Source organism: Neoarius graeffei, chromosome 2, assembly GCF_027579695.1.
Source record: "Neoarius graeffei isolate fNeoGra1 chromosome 2, fNeoGra1.pri, whole genome shotgun sequence".
Lineage (NCBI taxonomy): Eukaryota > Metazoa > Chordata > Actinopteri > Siluriformes > Ariidae > Neoarius > Neoarius graeffei.
The window spans coordinates 58215626-58229288 of record NC_083570.1 but is presented as its reverse complement, the minus strand read 5'-3'; the positions used below and the strand labels follow the sequence as shown (position 1 = coordinate 58229288).

The following is a 13663-nucleotide window of genomic DNA, read 5'->3' as shown; positions in this document are numbered from 1 at the left end:
TTTCTTTTTCCTTCCTCTTAGATTGATGTGCTACAGGCAGAAGTGACTGCACTAAAGACTCTTGTGTTGACCTCCACCCCATCCTCCCCTAACCGCCAGCTCCACCCCCAGCTACTGTCCCCAGGATCCAGAGGAGCGTCGTCTCGGCCGGGAGGACACAGGCGCAACAAGAGTGCCACCCTCAATCTGCCTCAGCTACAATCAGAGTCACCCAGTGAAAATACACACATGAGCCGTGAAGAAAAAGAGGTATATGGTATATGTATGGGTTTGGATGTACCTCGATATTATGTCATGGTACAGGATTTAGGCAAGTACCAAATCCTCCAACTTTCACTATTGTTTCCTCTAGAAGTAATTGTTTTCATGGCTTATCTTTTGTCTTGCTGTGACCTTAACTTTCGTTGATAATCCTCACCTTTCCTCTGTTGCTGCTTTCCACCACTCTTGTTTTCTCTCTCTACAGCTCTTCTACTTTCTTCTTCTTCTTCTCTAAATTTGTGTCTTGTCCAGCTCAGTGTGTGAATCTGCAGGAGCTTACTATTGCCAGGTAACTGTCAGATAGGGGGCTTCGATATTTAGTTGTGTTTATGCTGGGATCAGACTACATGAATTCAGTCCGATTTTGACAATTTTGTTGTGGCCAACAAATGTTCAGTGTCAGGCATGAATATTAATGTTGGGAACAATGAACAGGCATCTGGGATGCCCCATGACACCGTGTTGACAACTCCTATGACATGTTCCTTGACATTCCTTCTGAAGCCATGATTGTCAATTTATTGACCCTCCATCCCGACAACATGCAAGGACGTGAGTGATGATTGGTTAGGGTCAAACTTATAGTATTGCCAGTGTTCCAACCAAGACACGGCAAGAATTTCTGGCACTATGATCACCTAATTGGACATGGTGACCATCATGAAATACAAAAATATTGTGTAGTCTGATCTTGGCATTACTCACTTGCTGTATGCACAGTGGAATCAGAATGAAACAATGTGTTTCAATGGAGTTAAAAACAGCCTGTTTTAGACACTTCTTTTTTTTTTTTTGTCTCTATATTTAGTCAATACACAGCACATAGTTGGCAAGTAGGCCATGTAGAAATCTTTGAAGAAGACTGCTTCATAGTCACTGTTTTTGAATGCTAAATATACACACAGTTATACTGGATATACAGTGGGGTCTATACTGTGTATTACACTGTATTTTACACAAACATCTGAAGTCCATGACAGCTTGAGTGCTTAAAGCATATGTCAAATAATAAGTTCTGAAATTCATGTAAATATTTCTAAGATTCTACGTTTCACTCAAGTTATTGCTGATGGGCTTTATAATTTTTAACGGAAATTTTTGCATTCAAAAGTGTCACTGTTTGTAACACTTTCTTTGGGGGTGGTGGGACACTGAAGCACTGGAACAAGTGTGCTAGTTGCTTGGGCAATTTTTATTTAAGCTTTTCAGCTTACCCCACACACGTACACGTGTGCACATGCAGTTCTGCTCCACAGAGAGCTCCTTCCTTCTTTCCTTCCTTCTCTCCTTATTAGCCTTCTGCTGTCACTGTAAGACACACACACACACACACACACACACACACACACACACACACACGCGCACAGCATCAATTAGACACAGGTGTGATCATTTTGCAACTCCCCTTGCCCTCCATTCACAAACTGGCACTTGAACACGCCCCTGCTGCCACATGCCCCCACTGCTCAACTCAGGCTGGGGAGCTGTCAAGTTTATTTGTATAGTGCTTTTAACAATAAACATTGTCGCAAAGCAGCCTTACAGAATTTGAACGACTTAAAACATGAGCTAATTTATCCCTAATCTATCCCCAATGAGCAAGCCTGTGGCGACGGTGGCAAGGAAAAACTCCCTCAGACGACATGAGGAAGAAACCTCGAGAGGAACCAGACTCAAAAGGGAACCCATCCTCATTTGGGCAACAACAGACAGCCTGACTATAATATTAACAGTTTTAACATGGGGACAGTTTCGTTGATGTTATAACTCTTCATTGATGGAAACTTGAGTGCAAAACCGTTCATGATAACTGCAGTCCTAAAGTTAGCAAGACAACTGTAGTCCTCAGCCATAAAAGCATTACTGTAAGAGTCCAGAGCATCCTCGAGGTATAACCCTCAACTGTCCTCATGGGGCCGTCCTTCACAGGAGTGGTGCGATAAAACTCCGACCAGACACAGGGCACCAGGATGGATCAAGCAGGTCCGAGCTGTCTAGCCTGGCACTGATCTGACACCCCCCCCCCCCCCCCCAAAAATACCCATGGGAGAAGTAATCCGTCACCACCAACTGTGCCACCAGCCTGTGGACTACCTTGAGCTTAAAGGGCTGCAGAGTCGGGTACCAATGGGTGATCTGCACATTGGCATCCTTCATGCGGTGGAGCCATTAGAGTGGAGCATGGTCTGAGCAGAGGGTCAAAGGGTGCCCCAGCAGGTAGTACCAGAGGGTGAGGACCACCCACTTGATGGCCAGACACTCTTTCTCAGTGGTGCTGTTCTTAGTCTCTTGTACTCAGAGTTTGTGGCTAATGTACAGCACTGTGTGCTCCTCCCCCTCCGCCCTCGGGGACGAAACAGTCCCCAGCCCTCTGTCCAATGCATCAGTCTGCAAAATCAAGGGGAGATAGAGAAGTTAGGGGAGTGTAATAATGGCCCACCACACAGTACAGCCTTTCCCTGGGTGAACACCTGTTGGCATGGCTCCATCCACTGCACCAAATCTGGTGCCCCCCTTTTTAGTGAGATCAGTCAGTGGGCTGGTAACATCTGAATAGTTAGGCACAAACCTATGCTAATAGTGAGCCAGCCCCAGGAACTGTCTCACCCACTTTTTGGTCTTGGGCAAGTCACAATTGCTGCGGTCTTGTCAATTTGGGGATGCACCTGTCCCATGACCCAAGTGGAAACCCAGATAACATACTGCCACCTGTCCAATCACACACTTCTTTGGATTAGCCATGAGCCTGGTGTGCATTAACAAGCCCAGAAACACTCTAAGGTGTTTTTATGTGCTGTGGCCAGTTGTTGCTATATATAAGGTCATTGATATAGGCAGTGTGTGGGCAAAAGATTTTGTCCATGAGATGTTGAAACATCGCCGGGGCCCCAAAAAGCCAAATGGAAGGGTGACCAACTGGTGTAACCCGAATGGGGTGGAAACGGCCATTTAATTACTTTATTACCCTTAATAGATCCTTAATTACTGGAAAGTATGGGCAGGCAAGTGCAGTGTTGGGCTGGAGGGTTTGACCACTGACTTAACCAAGCAAGAGTAAAAGTGTGTAGTGGAGTCTCATCCTTTGTCTGCTCAAGAGAGAAATCCTCTTGGGAATCTCAAAGAGAAAGAGGAGGGCTGGGGAGGTCCCCATTCTTTGTGTCACTATGACATTGAGCTGATGTAGATGGCTCTGGGATAGTCTCCTCAGCCAATGCTACACTGGGATCTCCCTGTGACACGTTACTGCAGGACCCACCCAACACTAGTCGCTCAATTAATATATATGAAAGTCTAACGGATTTACCCGGAAATCCGGATATTTGACAAAACTCTTGAAAATCTCTGGTTTTACGAATGGAGAAATTTACTTTTCAGATTTTTCGCGTTCCTAGACGCAGCGTGATACTTCACATCGTCCTTGCATGGGCGCAGTCCTTAAATAGCCCAAACATAGTTCATTGATTAAAGATGGGTGTTCTTTGTTAACAGCGTGCGTGCCGGAGCTCGTTAGGCGCGCCCGCCCAAGGCGCGCCTTCAGGTGCATGAGCTAAGGCGCGTAGGACTGACACCGTTCTGTGCAAGTGCAACACAATCGCACTAGAAATCATGTTCAAGCTGCCAGTGTAGCTGCAGTCTTTTTAGTTGCGAATTACAAGTATTTTCTCTTGTTTTAATAATTCGCCATGTCAAAACAAGCAAAACTTTCTTCTTTCTTTCGATGTGAAGAGAGGTAAGCAATTTATTTAAAAAAATTTTTTCCATCAAAGTTGCATTTTGTGGCTTCGAAGCGAAGTTTTAGTGCCATTTCTAACACAACATCAAGAAAACGTGGAAGAAACCACAATAATGGAAGAGCCGGTTTCTAAGCTGCCTAAAACTAGCAATGGTAATTTATTTTTTGTTACATAATGTACTCAGGCTGCCAGTCAGTGTGTGACACAGACACACACACACACACACACACACACACACACACACGCCCTTGATTTACATGAGAAATTTGGTATTCATTGGTGTGTTTAAATTTACAGACAATACGAGCTAAGGTAAACATTTGGCTTCAACTCGCATAAATATGAATGGGAAATTTTTAGTTCACTTTAGCTTATGCAAACGCACAACTCTACTAAAAGATTGATAAATGAGGCTCAATGTCCCCAACATTGAAACCTGAAAGCTTTAGAAACTCTAACAGACCTTTACTTTTTAACAGCACTGTTTTGGGATTTTGCTGAGTTTACCTTCAACTGTCTGAGTTTTTTTCAAAGTAATGAACTGTGTAGCCAGGAAAATCACCGCGTTTTCTAAATGCACTCCTGAAAATTACTCCTTAACTAGGGGAATTAAATTTGATATTTTTGACATGTTAATCATTAATGTACATGAAAGAAAAAGGCTGAAAAGTTATAACTTTTTTTAGTGAAAATAAGTACTAAAATGCACTAGAATGTAGGGTTTTGTGTATTATGTTATTAAAATTTTTTTGGGAACGTTGCCCCCCGACCCCCCCCCATCTTAGTTTGACTTTCAAAAGTTCAGGATTTTTTTCTTTGCTCCACTTTCATCTCTAAATTAAATACTTAAATCCTGGCCGATCTGTTCCCAGAATTAGTGGGTGGGTGAGGTGCAGGCGAACTGCTGCCTCCACACTATGACTGATATATATAAATCAATCAGTGTGATTTTTTTATATATATATATATATATATATATATATATATATATATATATATATATATATATATCCCCCCGAAATTTGATTCGAACAGACACCAGTTGGTATTCGGGAACATCCCCGTGCGTGCACACAACCTCCACCAAATGTGCTGTACCCAATGCCTCACCTTGCACCAAGCTTTTGTGGATGGAGGTGTGATTTACAGCCTGAATCCACCAATGTGTGGTATGTACCCCCTTGGATACTCACCAGTATGCAGTACGCTTCAGCTCAATCGGGGTGGTGTCTGGTGTGTCAGGGATCCGGACCACTGCTCTCACTTCCATCACATGGCACTGGTCCTGGAAGTGCTCAGGCCCCCTGCAGTGCCAGCACACCGGCCCAGGCTCACATCTGTGCTGGTGGCTTGGGGATCACTCACCTGTGGGGGAAGAGACACAGAAATACGAGGGGAGGAGGGAAGGGGTGGACCACAGGCTGTGGGGGAGCCAACCCCCACTTCCGTGGTGCAGGAACTGGGAGGCAGGATGCCCGCCTGCTGCTGGAACCGCTGTCCAGAGTAATGACTCTATCCAGCGATGCCAGGCGATGGTGCTGTTCCTCCTGGCAGCTGAGCAGTGAACTGCTCCAGTCTGACAGTATTGATGATGTATCCTTAGTGTCACAACCTTCTACCCTCAGTCTCTGCTGGCAGGTGTCCCAGAGCTGTTGGCCAACCTCTTCAAGAGTCAGCATACGGAAGCACTGAAGGTGTTGCTCAGGGGCACGGTCGATGTGTTGCAGAATGGCTCGCTTTTATTCCATGTACTCCAGCCTGCTGTCAGGGGGTAGTTGCTGAGCAGTGAACTGTGCTGCTTCTGTCAGGAGTGTCAGTAGTAGTGCCGCTTGCTACTTGATCAGCCATCCCTATGCCTCCATGGCTTGCTCAAAGAGCGTGAGGAAGGCTTCCGGATCATCGTGAGGCCCCATCTTCGTCAGTGTGACGTGGGGGAAGCCTGATGACGTGAACAGGTTCCGAAATGCCTGGCGATTCTCCTGCTGGGCCTGCAGCAGCACTTTGAAGTACTGCTCCTGTTCATTGTGCAGGGCAACCAGCACCTGGTACTGGTTCTGTTGGGCAGTGGCGAGGGCATGGATGAGCTCCTTAAATGGCTAGGACTCAATGTTGGTGGTTTGCTTCAGTGTTCCCAGGTTTTGGCACCAGTGTAATGCTTTTTTTTTTTTTTCCCCCCCTCTCTTCCTCTTTGGGGTGGTGGGACACTGAAGCACTGGGATAGGCAGGTTAATTGCTTGGGCAATTTTTATTGAAGCTTTTCAGTTCACTTTACACACGTGCGCAAACGGTTTTGCTCTGCAGAGAGCTCTCTCTCTCTCTCTGCTTCCTCCACCTTATCAGCCCTCTGCTGCCACTGCAAGACACACACACCCATTAATTAGGTACTGGTGTGATCATTTTGCCACTCACCTTCCCTGGCCTTGCCCTCCATTCACAAACTGGTGCTTGACCATTTCCCCGCTGCCACACTGTTACTATAGAAACAATAACGCATTTGAACGAACACATTAATATAACCCTATCATTCATGTTACAGCCAGCACTGCTGTCTGAGCTGTGTGGTTATACAAACATAATACATGCCTACTGACCAATTGGAATCAAAATTCAAATGTCAGTCAATTAGCTAACCACTATTGCAGTAGATTTGTTTATTTAACTGAAGAATTAAAAAAAAAATCTTTGTGTATTACTATTCATAGTTCGACTCTTTGTTGTTTGCTGAGTTTTTGTCTTGGCGAGAGAAACCAAGTCTGGATCGGTCATCTGCCTTCCTGACCCGGATCTACAAAGAGGACATTGGGCCCTGTCTCTCTTTCACATGCTCAGAAGTAAGTTTGTTCAAGCTTGTGTGCATGTGTTCCTCATATTTGTATAGCATACAGTGAGAAGGAGCACTTGAGCGATAGCATTCTCTTTCTTTAGCTGTCTCAGTCAGTTCAGAGTGCTGTGGAGAATAACTTTTTGACCATTGAGCCTGTTGCTTTGACCGCATTGCCCATGGACAAGGTGTCGACTGTTGAGTGTGGAGGACCCAAGTGAGTCATGCAACATTTCTGTGCTCTGCTTAATTTATTTTTACACCATGTAATTGTGCATGAGTTGAATTTGGGGCTTGTAAATCATATTATGATTTGGGTGCCATGATATTAATCACAGCTTGATATGGGGTTGTTTCCGCAGTGGCTGCCGAGCACCAGTAGAGACGTAAGTGGCATTAGAAGTCTATCCTGTCAAACTGCCGTTCTAATTCAGCATCTTGCCTTTTCCTTTCCATGTATATTTCGGTGTGTAGCTGTGGATTGAATTTGTTTCTGTTGAACTGATTTTCTGGAACTTTCACTGGTCGTTGTTTCCGCAATCGTAAAATGTTGTATCCACAATGTGTGTATCACAATGTTTAGGTTTGTTAGTTTGGTTTGAAGAGTAGTGTGACCTTTTTTAAAAATAAATAAGTTTTATGTAACACATGAAAGGAGGAAGAATTAAATATCCAGTGCAAAACATAGACTTTACGTCCAAGTAGCTACTCGGTGTTGGTTAGTCAGTGCTACAAAAGTACCCAAGATACTCACAAGGTCAGATAAGTGTATAGTGACTCAGTTGGACATATTTTCGTTCAGCAATAATATTGAAGCGAGATGTTCTATCAGCTTGTATCACAGAGGTGTTAAATGCTCAAATACGATTGGTTAGAATGTGTTGAATAATTTTCTATAACAAAAGCTCAGACAGTAGTACCAGCTGTGAGGCAAATCAGAGGTTTATATTAAATCACTTGTTCTACACAGGGATTCACGCGCCACGTAATCTGAGGATGATGATAATACACAAATTTAAAAATGTGTTGTAATTTTCAAAGAAAACATGTCATTGGTTGAAATGGTGACGTTTTCTGTAAGGAGTCTCCAGTGTCAGAGCTTTATAACAGTTGATATAACAGGGAAGTCTTTAGGATATGGAACTTTGCACTAATCAATATTTCATCTTGAATTATTTTCCTGTAACAGCACACTCTGCCTTGTATTCCTTACATCAGGGGTGTCCAAAATCCAGCCCCAGGGCCAAATGTGGCCTATAGAAAGATGTTTTCTGGCCCATGGCTTCTCTGTTAGAATGTATGATGGGTGGCCCACTGACCGTGTTGCAATTTTTCCTTTCACCTGATGGTGACACCAGACTGTGTTAACACAAGGTGCTTTCGGACCAAACAGTACTAGGGACTTATTGAGAGGAACTACCCACTGGGGAGCTCCCCTGAGAACTACATACCTTCAAGGACTTTTTTTTTTTTTTCCTGTTTGTATTCACATCATCAGTAGGAATGCTGAAGCAATGTTATCGGGAAATGCTAGCGAAGATTTTTATATTTTGCTTAGATGCATTGTATTTCCTCCATCTCATATATGCTCAATAAAGCTTGGACTTCTGCCACTCCATTTGTCTGTGCTAACATTGAGCAGTTGTTTACACAGCTAAAGTTTTACATGGATTTTTAAAAATGGTGGTTGTTGGTCCTGCATTGACTGACTCGTACCACCAGTCAATGTACACGTATGTCTGGACCAGTGTTCTAAGAACTACGATTGTTCTCAGTTCCTGCAGTGCGGATATGCAAAAGGATGAACTTCCTCCAACAGTTCAAAAAACTATGAAATGGTTCCTCAGGTGCAAAAGTGCCTAAAGTTAGCTTAACTACAAGAACGAACACACACACACACACCCGACTACACCTACAAATTAATTTACAGAATATTTAGTTAAGGCTATAGACAAAACTGCAAAGTTAACAGCGAGAAGGTCCGGTAAGTATTAAAAAGGACAATTTTGGGTTTATTTGTTGGTGCAGTTTACAGATCTTTAGCAAGTCAGTAGTTGGAACCTGTTCAATGCACAATCTCAATAAGATGGCCCTCTGGTATTTAATCTGGCCCCCACTGAAAAAGGTTTGGACACCCCTGCCTTACATAAATAACACCCAGTGCTAGTGTTTGCTAAGTGTTTTGGACTTTAACACTAGAGAATTAACCTTGTTGTCTGGGAAGAGAACCTGGGTTTTTGTTGTGCTCTGTATAGAGTGTAACATAGGTTTAAGTATATTTTCCTGCCCGTTTGATGGTGCGTTGAATGTTTAGTAGACGACTGTTTGACAGCATTGGTAATAGATCTCATGTGTGGGTTCAGGAAGTGTGCCCTGAGTGGAATGTCCCAGCTCTGCCGACATCGCATCAAACTGGGAGATAAAGAGAAATATTACTACATCTCTCCTTCCAGCAGAGCTCGGGTATAAACCCCTCATTTTCTGTCTCATTTATGTCTTTTCGCTTTCCACGCAAGCTCAAGTAAATACTTTATACTTTTAGCATACATGTTTATTTTTAATTTTGGCAGTATATGTAGGTGTGATTTCCTTTGTTTCTCTGATGCTAGATCACAGCAGTGTGCAACTTCTTCACTTATATCCGATACATCCAGCAGGGTCTGGTCAGACATGACGGTGAGTGACGCAACAGGCCTCACATGAATCACCTTCATATGCTTGTGAATAACAGTTCAGTTTGTTCTAATATTCAGTGTTTTGTCATGATGGAGTAATACACTTCCCCCCCCCTCTCCCTGCAGCTGAACAGATGTTCTGTGAGGTGATGCGCTTGCGACGGGAGATGTCTGTAGCTAAGTTAGGGTTCTTCTTTGCAGATGAGAACTGAAGGACGCCCAGATTCTGTGGCAAGTTTAACACTCTAATTCAGTAACAGCAGTAGATTTCCCATAGATACACTCCATTATAATGTCAGTGACTGTTACATTAAAAGCCCAGAGGAAATTTGTGAAAGGAATTCTGCGATGATCAGTATTGGACTGGAGTGAGATTTTTTTAATTCTCTCTACACTCTGTATCTCAGCACAGTTCTTACTATAGAGCAACTATGGAATTAGTTGGATTGGGTTTATTTTTAGATTAGTTGTTGGTGCAGGTACAGTTTACAGAGCTTTAGGTACTCGTAGTGGAACCTGTTCAACGCACAGTCTCAATATGATGTTGCACTGTTCATCTCATTCTGCACCTGCTTTTGCCTTAACAAGCACAGATGCACTTACAATACCAAGACACACTACACTGAGATAAATTGCTTTATACAACACGTTAGATGTCCTTGTACCGTAATAGTCAGTTGATGTCTAATTATAAGCTGTAATATATTGAGTGGGTAGCAAATATTTACTTGAATTTTTAAAAAAGCACATAAAGAGAAATTCAAGCAATGGGCCACAGATTTATTTTAATCAGTATGAAGTTTGACTTGGGTTCAGAAAAATTATATTTCTAGGACAAAGCCTTCACTGTATTGAAGAATTAATAATTATGGTGTTTGGTGGTATAGATTCAGCATTCAAATCTAAAGCTGCACAGGAGCGTGAATGCTTCGATTTAAAACCTTTTTTTTTTAACTGAACTGAGGAACACAATTACATGGGACTTTGGGTCAATTATTTTGTACCTTTTAATAATCATAACTGCATGATCTGACAATCATAATGACTTTGAGCATAATGCATTTCTGTTTAATATCGATACAGCGCATACCGTATCTATGCAAAGCTCTTAGTTCTTTATTCATGTGAAGCATAATATCAGACCTAAATATCATGGACTGATGTATTGATTACATCAGGGAGGATCTTGTCATTTGATGAAATGTCTTAGGACTAAATGATTTTTAGTGCTTTATACAACATTTTTTTTTTACCTTTTGAACAAGGAAAAAAAATTGGTGACACAAATATTCAAGCTTATCTAGTAATATTTGTACTTATGTTTACACTTAACTACCTTGTCTAGTGGATTAATACAATAAAATACAATACAACACTGAGCAGTGAGTATGAATGATTTTTTGTGATCTGCATTCACTGTAGCAAATACTCATAGGCTCCAGTTATTGAGTAGATTTGGGATGGAACCAAATACATCATGCAGATTGAACAGGTATAGTGTGTACTACAGATATGAATAGGAGGCAGGGTTTTGGTTTTTTTTTTTTGCTGCTTACCAGACAGGTACACAGGTCCAGCGGGGTGCAACAACAACAACAAAAAAAAAAGTCATGTGAGTGGAAGGTTTTTACTCTCCTGTGTGTGGAGAAACTAAATTTGCTGTTCTGTACAAGTAAAAATAATACTTGCACAAGGGGATTTGGAGGAAAAAATAAATAAATCTTGCGCACCTCTCTAGTTGAGACCCGAGTGATGTAGACAGAATTAACACACCACACTGACTGTGCAGGCATTTCTACCTCCTGATTCCTTTTCTTTTTTTAAAGTGATTATAGTAGTAAATTTCATATGGAATTAAAAAAAAAACTCTTCCCATTTAATGTTTAAATTGTCATTTATATTACCCTTAGAGTAGATGATCTGTTCACATCTGAAGTTCACTCAAATGGAGAAAGTGGAATACAAAAAGAAGCTGACTCCATGGCAAAGGTGCCAGAAGGCTATAAATCTGATATGGGTTTACATAAGAAGAGCAACAGCAGATTACCAGGGCAGAGGTAAATCTACAGGAGAGGTGTAACAGAGAACTATGGTAAAGACAGCACTTAAAAGCAACACAGCACACACATTTACAGTATGTGCATACAGAAACAAATATTCTATCCACATTCACTGGATATGAGCAATCAGGTGCTCTGATTGGCTACTCTACTACAAGGCTATCAGCTCATATACCATGAGTAGAGAAAAACAAAATGATAGTGTGTTCCTGAACCAACAGAGGATGAAATAAAAAAAAAAATCTACTCAAAAACAAAACCCCCAAAAATTTAAAAAAGCAGCAAAATATGGAATAAAAGTATTTTGTGGTAAGAACGTCCTCCCGCAAACAATTATAGCATTTTCCACAAATTGCTACTGTCATTGCGCCAGTTTGTTTACATTCTAAGCGGAAATGATTTTGTCGGACATTTTGTATAAACATTTTATTTATCGACTTCACAAAAAATAAAAATGCTCCGGTTCTCAAAATCCAGTGAATGTGGATAGAATAAGAGTTATTCCATTCAGTCTTGTCGTACATGGCTTATAGCCAACTCGGCTATTAGCTCATGTACGACTCGATTTTGTGGAATAGCTTAACTATGTGATCGGTTTAGTAAACACGTTGGCCTGCTTTGTTAACCCCTTCGGACATGTGTACAGTTGTACACATGAAGTTCCATAACATTTTTCCTTGTGTCCAAAGGGGTTAAGAGGAGATTAGAATTTAACCCCACGCGCGCGCGCGCACACACACACGTCACTACAGATACACTACCGTTCAAAGGTTTGGGGTCACACAGACAATTTTGTGTTTTCCATGAAAAGTCACACTTTTATTTCCCACCATAAGTTGTAAAATGAATAGAAAATATAGTCAAGCCATTTTTCTGGCCATTTTGAGCATTTAATCGACCCCACAAATGTGATGCTCCAGAAACTCAATCTGCTCAAAGGAAGGTCAGTTTTATAGCTTCTCTAAAGAGCTCAACTGTTTTCAGCTGTGCTAACATGATTGTACAAGGGTTTTCTAATCATCCATTAGCCTTCTGAGGCAATGAGCAAACACATTGTACCATTAGAACACTGGAGTGAGAGTTGCTGGAAATGGGCCTCTATACACCTATGGAGATATTGCACCAAAAACCAGCAGCTAGAATAGTCATTTAGCACATTAGCAATGTATAGAGTGGATTTCTGATTAGTTTAAAGTGATCTTCATTGAAAAGAACAGTGCTTTTCTTTCAAAAATAAGGACATTTCAAAGTGACCCCAAACTTTTGAACGGTAGTGTATGTTACTTAAAACAATAAACAGAAATGCCATACATATTTGCTTACATATGTAAGCATTTAGTTATTATATATTATTTATGTATGTATGTGTGTCACTGGTTTTATGAACCCCAGATGACCACTAGGGGAAGTGTGAATCACCTGGATACTTTCTTTTCCCTGTGTACATGCATACCATGACCTTGCAACAAAGTCATGTAGTGATATATGACAGTATTTTCAATAACTAATTACTGCTGTCATTCCCTGAAACCTTATTGACCCAGCGCTGGTTTGAAATTATATGGAACAATGTCCGCTATCTGGGGTTCATTGAACCACAATTACATGTGTAACTAGTGTTCCATTTCATCCTCCTAATTGCCAGGAGTGGTATGAAACGCCTGGATAAAGTATGCCAAAAATGTTATTAGGAGCAGGACTCCTTTTAGGTCTACCTTAAAAGGTGTTCGGACATGACTAACACACTCACGCCACTGGGAGAAGCGATGTTAATCTTGTAGAATCCCAAGAAAGTGCTCAGTGATGCTGAGGTAATACCTCCCTGGAGCAACATACCTTTAAATTAAGTCCATGAGAAAATGCTCCTGACAGAATGGCACATTACAGTCAGGGACGTTGTACGGAAAGGGAAAACCACTTAACCATGCTAGCTACGTGTTTGCCATAGGCCTGCTAAGTGGTGGGCGATGTGCAATATTCTGTGGAGACGACGCTTCATGAGCGACTGACCTAGTGGGGAAGAGATAAGGGGATAAAAGCCACACAGTGCAAGCTTGTAGAGATAAACTAGCTACCATTTACCATGGAGCTCTGCTCCTATTATGTACAGGG

The 13663-nt window shown here is 41.9% G+C and overlaps 1 protein-coding gene across 1 annotated transcript in view; it reads left to right on the top strand.

The window, feature by feature from the left end:
• The window catches only part of rab3il1 (RAB3A interacting protein (rabin3)-like 1), a 31472-nt gene extending 20602 nt beyond the window's left edge, over positions 1-10870 (top strand). The window contains exons 5-11 of the mRNA XM_060914544.1: positions 22-249; positions 6698-6826; positions 6921-7033; positions 7179-7202; positions 9180-9279; positions 9426-9492; positions 9618-10870. Coding sequence (XP_060770527.1) covers positions 22-249; positions 6698-6826; positions 6921-7033; positions 7179-7202; positions 9180-9279; positions 9426-9492; positions 9618-9703 — 747 coding nt within the window. The 3' untranslated portion in view covers positions 9704-10870. The remainder of the gene's footprint in view (positions 1-21; positions 250-6697; positions 6827-6920; positions 7034-7178; positions 7203-9179; positions 9280-9425; positions 9493-9617) is intronic.
• The last annotated feature ends 2793 nt before the right edge of the window (positions 10871-13663 follow it).